This window comes from Poecilia latipinna, unplaced genomic scaffold (assembly GCF_001443285.1).
Source record: "Poecilia latipinna isolate Pla-1442-1.1 unplaced genomic scaffold, P_latipinna-1.0 Scaffold1315, whole genome shotgun sequence".
In the NCBI taxonomy this organism is placed as follows: domain Eukaryota; kingdom Metazoa; phylum Chordata; class Actinopteri; order Cyprinodontiformes; family Poeciliidae; genus Poecilia; species Poecilia latipinna.
The window spans coordinates 101,972-112,347 of NW_015113931.1; the positions used below are offsets into that span (position 1 = coordinate 101,972).

The window sequence follows — 10,376 nt, forward strand, 5'->3', positions numbered from 1 at the left end:
ATATTTTTCCTCCAAATTTGCTTTCTGTTATTGTTGTCAAAAAGCACAACCGTTGTCTCATCTGACATTTAGGAAAAAATTACAAAAATCTTTACTTCAGGTTGATTAGTTCCTTTAACAATCTTTCAAGAGTGGCCAAAATACAAAACATGGTACAACGTGAAGCTGCCCATAACGGTGAGCTGTGAGTCCCCTTGTTATGCTTTTAGATTTGTTTAAAAACGTCTGTGCTTATTAGATTATTTTTTTAAAAAAATACTCAGATTACTGCACAAGTTCTTAAATACCAGGTGAAATTTATTTTAGGGGAAATCACTACACACAATTGTTAAATTTGGCTCTTCAGTCAGTTTTTATTTTTTTAGGGAGGCTGGGTGTTTTATTGCTCTGTCCAAGGGTGTGTTTCATAATCCTCTCTGATGATACACACAACCTTGCTCACATGATTGTGACTGAGTTGGTCTTACTGTACTTTCTTTTTTTGGTGTCTCACACTTAAATTGAGTTTAATCTCCCAGCTTGTTTCGTTTAGAACAAATAAATATGATCAGAAAGGCATTATCAGTTTCTTTCCTCATTCACTGTGAAATAATAATAATCAAACTGGTAATTAATTAGCATTTCACATGTTTTAAATGTTTGTACTTTTATTATTTTCTTCTGTGGTTTATTGTCATTGTTATTCTAAATAAGTTTTAATATTGTATTGTAAAGCTAAGACTATGTTATTTCAGAAACAGCTGATGTGAAGTCAAAGTCTTTTTGAACACCTATAACAAATTTAAATAAATGCTCACCGCAGTGAAAAACATAAACATTTACTGGAATCTTTAGGAACATCATATCCCATAAGCCATTGCCAAAACTGACTTCGCTTCAGCTGCTGCTGACCAATAAACCGGTGGTCTTCCTCCATATCAGCCAATAAAAACTCTGTTGCTATCACTATTAGTATTTTTAGTAAATTGTTCAGTGAAGAAAAATGTCTCTCCGCCGTGTAAGCTAGTGCCTACAAAAATAATACTATATACTACATGCCAAAATTGGGCACTATTTTTCGTCTCGTTTGAAAGATTTTGTCTAAAAAGAATAATATTTGTGTTTCTTTTATTTTAATGAGGCTGCATATTTATTGAAAGCAATTGCCTTAGAGAGAAACTGTAATCATATATGACTGGTAGATGACTATAAGTCCTCAAAAATAATAATAATAAAAAGGAAGTATGCATCATTCATGATGAGCAAAAAAGTAGTCCCTGTCGTCACAGGGGTGTGGGCGACTCACAGTGTATAAATACGCCGGGTTGTCAAACAGTAAAGTTTCAGCAGACACCTCCATAGCAAAGTGTCACCGGGAGGCAAAGTACGTCAGATAATTAGAGCTGCGGTGGCAAAAGGGGGAAAATACCGAAACGTGTGGAGAAAATATCAAGCTCGCGAACCCGTGGACTGTCACCTCCGCCTTGAATTCAAATTAATTATACGGGAATTAATATAGAGAACCAGGAGCGCAAATCAAGCTCGGACATCATCGTTATCACTGATAGGTGAGTACGTACACGTCACCCGGTGCTTGAAGTGGAGACATTTCTCCTTAATGTCGATATATGGAGCATCCTGTTGGGATGTGCTGGTGTTTTTCCACAGCTCTGTCTGTAAGGAAAGGCTGTGCTTGGCTCGGACACTGAATTGAGCGTTTGTCTGTTTGCTCTCCTCCTTATTCAATGCACATTTCCAGCCGCACACCGTCCAAACGCAGCCTTATTACAGTGTGTTCCGCGGATGTTTCCTCGAGGATGTTTATGCTGAGACAGGCTCTCTCATTGGTCGGTTGCATCCTCGATAGGCTGCTCAGCACGTCATTAGCTTTACGATTTAATTTTCAGTGGCATTTCTGTAAAAAGAAAAACAAACAAAAAGGAGGGACCCTCCACTTGCACTGGCAGCTAAGTAAGTGTACTCTCTGTTCCAGTGGCTTCAGACCGACACTAATCTCCCTCTGTCTCAGTCCATGCAAACCTTTTAGGATATACTTCTTGTTCATTCTTCTGTTTGCATATTTGTCTATGCTTTGGCTTTACCATTTTTAAATGTAAATCATTTGAAAAGGGTGCAGAAATGTGACACAATAAGACAAATCGCAATAGTTTGAAGCTTCTATTATGCAACTGCTTCCTTTCAACACAATCCTTGTAAAAGGTTATTTTTTGGTATTAATTTAAAGTGCTGAACACTGTGGGCTTTAACCTGACTCATAGTAGCAAGCACTGCTCCATAATGAGTCCATGTAAACAAACACAACACCTCTGATCCTGCTGACGCTCAGACTTACAACAACAGACCCTGCAATAATAAAACCAGCTTGTGTCTGATGGCTAAAGCAGGAAGCTGTAGGTTATTTTGAGTTGGATTTACTTGCATCTCTACCATATGGGGCGCAACATGCAGTAGTAAAGGCACATTTCTGGATCCTTCTCTTCAATGACACTAGTTTCAAGTGAAGCGTGTTGAGATGCATTTGTTCCACAGACGGTGCAAAAAAAAAAAAACGACGAGGCCCCCTATTTATAGCTCTTTCGGACAACCCTTACCCCCATCTTTCTCCTTCAAAGCCATGTGAAAGGAGAGTTTGGATTTTGCCTTTAGGGGCCGTCAGCCCTGTGGCCGGGCAGCCGGCCTGCACGAGCTTTGTCCCTGATAACATTAGAATTGTCTTTAATCTGAGCCGCCTTCCTAATCTTAACCGCTGAATCCCCCATCTGTCAGGGAGGTAAGTGTGTGTGTGTGTGTGTGTGTGTGTGTGTGTGTGTGTGTGTGTGTGTGTGTATGTTTTCATCCAGGTTCGGGAGGAAGGACGAAGGTGCATGCTGGGAAGTTGTGTTCCATCCACCAAGTGTCCTGCCATTTTCTGATTTCTGTAACGAAACACTTTCTGGTTTTTGCTTTGTTTTTATTTTTGTCCTGTTTTTTTGCCGTGTCTTGTGCCGTTATTTCAGTTTGCGTCCCCCTGCTGGTGAACAGATCCTGGTGAAGCATTAAGCCAGAAGCACTTTATGGGATCACATTCAGATTATGCAGGATTTATGAAGCTGGACAAAGGCAGCATCTGCTGTTATCCATCAGCGTGTCTTACGCTTGATGTACTTGAAAAGTGAAACGGTCCATTTATAGTTGCTGATTCAGGAGAAAGAGTCATGTTTGTCCCACAACACGTAGGCATCGGCTGAATTATTTATTGCTAACACAAGTAAATATAGATATGCATTCACTATTGGAATCTGTATCAACTTTCACGTATTGCAGCTCTTCTTACCTTAGCATTTTGATGCATTTTCTTTTTTATTTTTAAAATACAGTGCTAGTGAGAGAATCACACGCAACATGGGCGTGCTTATCTGTAATTCAGTGCCTTTGAAATGGCTACTTTTTGTTTCCATCAAAAGATTTTTAAAACAAAAATCGAGTGCACAAGGAGAAACTTTTTAAATTTGATCTAATCCTCACAGTCAAAACTATATTTACATACACTCCCAATAATATTTGTTTGAATGTCTGCACATGGTTTGTCTGCAAGTTGCAGATAACCACATGATTTGCATTATTTTGACTGGATATTTAAACCCGTTTCTAATCACATTTTGTAGAGCTAATCTAAACTGGTTGGTGTCCTGCTGCTGTCGACTCGGCGTAGTCTGTAAATTTTCAGCCTTTCCACAATCTTGATGTCGGCCTGCTTTAGCCACCAGAAATCAGTTTTCATGCATTTGGGATTATTGACTTGTTGGAACAACCCAACTGACCCAAACTGTCACCTTTTGGGTGACAGAAAACTGAGTTAAAGTCGGGAAGAATCGAGGAATTACAAAGACATTAGTTCAGACTGGAACACCAGTGTCTCTGTTGGCAGTAAAGTAAGTTTGACATTGATGATGCCAACTAAGAAATTAAGCCTCTGATCCAAAATTAAGACCCTCAAACTCGACTGGCAGGTTTAAGCCAAAATCCTTTTCTGTTGGAAGGTCAGTTCTGGTCAAAGCGGACCAGAGCTGACCTTTTTTTGGCCACAACGACGAGGCACAAAACCAGCTGTGGTAAAAGGGTCAGCTTCCAGCTTCTGTTGATTGAACCAAATGTTAAGCTGAAGCTCGGAGGCCTTTTCAATCGCGACTCCAACACCGCAGAACAAGTGGTGATTAGGCTGTTTTAAAACTCACATTTTCAGTGGCTTTCAACAGTGTGAGTTTGTCGTTTCAGGCTTTGTTGTAAGTTAATTTTGCTTCTGTTTTGTTTTGTTTTTTCTATTTTATAGCTACGGTCGACCCCAGCCTTTTGTAGATATTTCTTTAGAATGCAACTCAAATTATTCACAGAAAATTCGCCTATTTGTGTGTGTATTTTTTTTTTTTTTTTTTCATGAAGCATATCTAAAATATTTTAAAGAAAATGCAGCTTGGATATTGTGTCGCTGTTACTTGACAGGCTAATGGCTGCCATCTCCAAAGCAGCCAATCCAGGAGAGTCATTAATTTTCATATTAAGCTTCTGAAATGTTCCAGCCTTGACTAACTTGATTAATAAGTGAAAACTCCTCTAAAAAAAAAAAAAGTCAAGCTCTGTGGCAGCCAAACCTACCTAGTCTACCTTTTCAGGAAGAGAAGTTTATTATTATTATCATTATTATTATTATTATCATTACCAGGGTCTCCCCCCGAAAACCTGCTGCGCCCAGTGGTAGAGGCTCTACTGTAGTCCACCAGTGAGCCGCTGGGTTTTTGTGTTAAAATGTAAAATTACAAAAATTCAGAGGTTCACAAGCAGGCTTTGTAAAAGCTTGAGAGACCAATGGGCAGGTGCAGAAACTGGTTTGCGTTAGTTCATGAATCACCTACAAACCTAACTTAATTGGCCTTCACTGCCACTTTTACTGGTGTATATAAAACCCTACTTAAAATGGACAAAGCTTAGCCTGGTGAGGGGACAAGTGAAGCCTGGTGTCCTGCCAAGCTTATAATACGCTGGGGGAAACCCTGATTACTACTAGAATTATGTCAGGACCTTGTTATGGTGACAACATCGTGTAGCTTCTGTCCAACTTCAAAATGAACTTTAAGTATATCAGACTTAACAAGTCTAGCACCTCAAGATGTGATTGCTTTTGTTCTTCAACCGAACATCAGAGTCACAGTTTTCTTGTGTCTCCACAGCTGGAACGTCTAGAGAACTTAAAAACAGCCTGCAACCCTCGGTCCCCGCTTCTGAGATGCCCTTGCCGATATGACGCTAAAAGATTCAACGACTTTTCAGTAAGCTGGAGGTACGTCTGTGCTGCCTCCCTTTCAACAGCATCCTCTAACACTTTGCTCACACGACGGCACTAACCGGATGCAACTATGCATCTAGAGGTCAAGGTGGCCCTCAACTTTATTGTGTCCTACCTGTACAACAAGCTGCCTCGTCGGCGGGCTGACCTTTTTGGCGAGGAGCTGGAGAGGATACTGGTCTCCCGCTTCGAGGGACACTGGTATCCTGAGGCCCCTCTTAGGGGATCCGCTTTCCGCTGCATCCACTTGGGGGCGCCGAGGGACCCTGTGGTGGAGCTAGCTGCCAAAAGAAGTGGACTGGACACAGAGGAGGTCCGCGCCAATGTCCCCGCAGAGCTCAGCGTGTGGATCGACCCTTATGAGGTCTCCTACCAGATTGGAGAGAAGGGGGCAGTGAAGGTGCTTTACCTGGAGGACCCTCCAGGCCTGGGTTGTGACAGCGAGAGGGCTGAGGCGGTTAACGGAGAAGGCAAAGGTGAGTCAGAGGCTGAGGAGGCCAAGAGCTTGGGATTTAATCCAGATGCTCAGGTGTTTGTGCCAATTGGAAGTCAAGCATCTCCAGCACTCTTGCCATCCCTGTCAAGCTCTCCCACACCTTTGACAGCTCAGCCTGGGCTCTTTAGCTACCCTAGCTCCAGCACACCTACTGACCCAGGTGTCCATTCATCCGACACCTCCTCCCCTTCTCCTTCCAGTGGCGGGTTGCCATACCTCCCCACTCAGCAGCCGCCTCAAGCCCTTCCTCCTGCCCGTCCACAGCCCATCACCTTCACCACCGCGAGCTTCGCCGCCACCAAATTCGGTTCCACCAAAATGAAGAAGTGCACTGGAGCCGGGTCGCCGGCCAACTCCGGTGTCATTGTCCCGCCTTCGCAGAGGATGCTCTCTCGCTCTCCCACCACCATCTCAGCACCAGAGCTGCTAAAGCACAAGCCCCTATCGCTCTCTTTGCACTCCCTTGGAGGTCCGATCCCCAGCCAGCTCTCCCCCAGCGCCAAAGAGTTCGTCTACCCAGGATCCCCGGGCCCCTTTTTCTTCGACGCAGACACCCAACCAATGCAGCCACAAGCCAGCCCTTTCCAACCCTCGCACAACCTCGGCTCCAATCCGACCTTTGACCCGTTTGCCAGCCCTTCTCCTCAAAGCGTGGGCATCCTCAGCAGCAGCGGAGGAATCCCTTATGTGGAGAAACCATCGTTTGATGGTTTGGGAAGCTACAGCCTGCAATATCCAAGCCAGTCTTTCCAGCCTGTGGTGCTGGCCAACTAAGCCTTCGTCTGGAACAAAGACACTTGGACGCAGACATGGGTGACTCTCCACTTGTTTTCAGTTTTTCTAACAAGATATTATAATGCTAACACGCGTCAAGAGTGGGTTTTGCTACAGAGATTAAAATAAATAAATAAATAAATAAATAAAAAATAAACATCTCCATAACGTACATTTTGTTATGTATCTCTACATGACATTCGTTTTGCCTGGACTCATTTCTGTTCTCCTTCACGTCAACATTGATGGTTAGGGAGGCGAGTTTCTTTCTACTTTTCTTTTGTGATGTGAAGCATTTATGTTCCACTCCTCCGACGGACCCGTCTCTAGAGCAGCTCCATTTTGCACTGCACTGTCATGCTGTGAAAAAAAAGGACTTTGCCAAGTCCTGCAGGGAACGACTGCTGTGGAAAACTCAGCACTTTGCTCCGCAATCTGCTCTGCCCTACTTGCCACAAATACACAGGAGAAGGCGGGGTGGTGTGTGTGTGTGTGGGTGGGTGTATAGTCCTGCTCCGTTTTGTTATGGTTCGACCGAGGGAACGGTTGTTTGTCTCCGTTATCGTCGGACGCAATGCTTGTTATCAGCGGCTGGAATGAGCGGGAATGAATGATGGGCGAGCGGAGAGAAAGTGCAGCACTGGAGAATGTATTGTCTGTCAAGGGGAAACCTTTTTGAATGTAAATGAGAAATAAATTCCAGTTTTAACAATGCCGATACCTCTAATTAAAAAGAAGGTGGGGGGTGGAGGGGGAACACAACACAGGGAAATGTGCAGACACAAATGCACCACACGCATCGACGCGCACGATGTTCCAGTCAGCAGTGTGTGAAGGTGAACGGGCGAGGAGCAGGAGGTTGGGGAGGGGATGCAGCAGCCTGAGCAGCAGCGGCGGCGGATTGTGATAAATGGCTTAGCATGACTTTGACTATGAAGGAGAGGTTTTTCCTCTGCATGGAGGAAGAGGGAGGGAGACGGGGAGAGAAACTTCTAGACGAGCGCGATGCCTCTGCGTCGTCCGGGGCGTACTGGAAAGCGCGCGTGTCCCGCGTTGAAACCCAGAGCACGTTCCCGGTGAAACTAAAACACTACACTATCCTCTCCTCTCCTCTTGAAATTCTCCTGCTGTCTCTTTCTCAAGCTGTTGCAAGACTTAAAAAAAAAAAAAGAAAACACCTCTGTACAGTCCCAGGTTTGCTCAGTCTTTTCTCAGCTGCAAAAAAAAGAAAAAAAAAAGAGAGAGAAATAATAAAGAACCGATGTCTGTGTGCACGGCTTTGTCGGACATGTGACTCTCTCTCTCTTTCTCCCAGCATCGTATGTTGTCATTGGTTACCGCAGGGAAAGGTTAACCTTCACATGTCCAGCCGCTCAGCACTTTATCACTGGGTCTCCTGATGTCACCGCAGCCATCAGCGCTAAGCCCATCTTTTTCCCTCGCTTCGTTGTTGCACATTTTTATTCAGACAACCTGAAAAACGTTGGAAGGTTATTGGATTAGCCTAACCTGCATTTCATTGTGTTGGAAAGATCCCATCAGACTTTTTGGTTTTTCTTAAATATTTTTGAATATTTTTCCTGAGGTGTAGCTATTATTGTTTGTTTCGCATTGTAATTTTGGTTAAATTTGGCATAAGGACCCAAAAATTATTTTCTCTAAATTACATCAGCTTAATTTCATGTTTATTTTTTTTAATTATCTTCAAATGACCCTTTGCATTTGTATTGGTTGGGGATTGTGACTCCAGGATTGTGTATATAAACTTCTCATGCTCAGATTCTTTAGTTTTGTACATCCTGAAGTTAAACCCTTCCCCATTTCTTTTACTTTTTTTTTTTTGTTTTTCTTTCCGGAAATGTATCATGAATATATGCAAACTGAGACAAAATAAAGATGTACAGAATAAAGTATTGAATGTGTAACATACCTTGTACAGCATTTGTCTCGTAAAAGACGGGTAAATGTATTCTCTTAAGTTTTGAAGTGAACGTTTACAGTGAGGACTGTGGAGGAAAAAGATGGCAGATATCACTCTCTGTGCTCTCCTGGGGCAAATAGTACTATTTTACAAGTAAACCAAAAATCATCAGAGTTAAGATTATATTGTTTTTGTCCCCCTTTTTTATTTAAATATAATATAATCTTCCATCTAATTCCTGCCTGACATGTACCACCTTTAGCCTAAAGTGTTTTGTCCGTCTGCACTCTCAGACATACAGCACTTTTAACTTTTCTACGTTGTCACATTTCAAGCTTCAATGTATTTTTGGTGTGCTTTTTGCCAGATTTGTATCTTTTTAAGAAAAGATAAAACTGAAGAGTCTATTGGGTATCGACATGTTTGACAATCTCTTGCTAAATTCCCCAAAACTAACATTGAAGTTTGTAGTGGCAAAAAAAGGTTAATCAATCCTGCAACACGCTGCTGTAGCCGGCTAATTGTGACTAAATTCTTTGCTTGAACATGATTTATTTTCTTAGAAAAATCCTCCTTTATTTATTTTTTTTATTTCTTGCCGGAACCTTTTCAGGTTCTTAAACAAAAGCCATATTGCCCTCCGTCTTTGCTTACACCGACGCTCATCCTGTAATTCTTCCACCGCCCTTCAAGATCCAATGGGGGGTTGGGGGGTTTCTACCTCTCTGGACCCTACAAAGCAAACCCCAGGAATTTGCTTCCGGTTTGTCACATGCAGTTGTGAGAGAATTGAGGTTGGAGGAAAATAAAGTATAAAAGTGAATGTGGTCCAGATCCAATTGTCCACCCTGGTTTAAATAGCCTGCGGAGAAGAGAAACGTTCAAATTCATGCGTGTCTGAAAGAAAAACATTATGGGATTTTTCTTCACTTCTGTATTTTGGTGGGGCAAAACCTGCATTGGATGGTGTTTCAAACGCAGGCTGCTGTAAAAGCAGGGTGGATAATTGATGAAGATGGAGAAGAAGATATTTATTTTTTTTTGTATTCTGATGTCCTTTGCTTGTACCACTGCGTGCAGTTTATTTTGCACCTGGGACTATTTAATTGTGATAAAAGAAAAAAAAAAGAATCTTATTTTCTATGTAAACTTTAACATGTAAAAGTTAATAGATTAAGAGTTTAAATAATATATATATATATAAATAGTGCTCTGTTTCCTCCCTGTATTTTATTATTTTTTTCCTATTTTGTATCTGACCTGTTCACCCTGTAGATGTCCAATGAACCTTTCCCCCCCGGAAAAAAAAAGCCCTTTTTTTTGTCCCCCCCCCCGGGGAAAAGGGGGGGGGGGGGAGTTACTACTGCAGTTTCTTATTGTATCAGATTCTTTTTTTAAGTTTATAATAAAAAAAACCAAGACTGGCAAAGGAGAAAAAAAAGCATGGAAACCAACGCGTCCTTGTCGTTCTTCTTCTAGTTCTTCTTCTTCCTGTTGAAAGCTGGGCCTTTCGCCGATCACAAACATTAGATTTCTGCATGATTGATTGAAGCGGTAATGAGTCCTCTTATCGCAGTAAACAAATTCAAGCCAACGTTTGATCAATAATTCAAAGCAACAAAAAAACAAAAACAAAAAAAAAACAAAAAACTGAGGATTCTTGGATGGTGAGCAGCCAGATTGCTCACCAATCACCACCCACATCAGCTGGACTCTTCCCAGCAGATATTACTTTACATTTCATCAGCCAGCAGCACTCTTGTCAATCTATCCAAAAAAAAAAAAAAAAAAAAAAAAAAAGGCGGGGCCCTTGGTTCGGGGGGAAGCGGGGCAGACAAAAAGGAAGGGGGGAAAAAAAAAAAAGA

At 42.2% G+C, this 10,376-nt stretch overlaps 1 protein-coding gene across 1 annotated transcript; it reads left to right on the forward strand.

The window, feature by feature from the left end:
• Nucleotides 1–1,301: 1,301 nt before the first annotated feature.
• tob2 (transducer of ERBB2, 2) lies at nt 1,302–8,987 on the forward strand. Its single transcript, XM_015055419.1, has 2 exons — nt 1,302–1,547; nt 5,205–8,987. The coding sequence occupies exon 2, from the start codon at nt 5,391–5,393 to the stop codon at nt 6,588–6,590; it is 1,200 nt and encodes a 399-aa protein (XP_014910905.1). The 5' UTR covers nt 1,302–1,547; nt 5,205–5,390; the 3' UTR covers nt 6,591–8,987.
• The last annotated feature ends 1,389 nt before the right edge of the window (nt 8,988–10,376 follow it).

Bases quoted from the DNA above. Each gene is read 5' to 3' on its own strand.
- tob2 (XM_015055419.1), top strand. From the start codon at position 5,391: ATGCATCTAGAGGTCAAGGTGGCCCTCAACTTTATTGTGTCCTACCTG.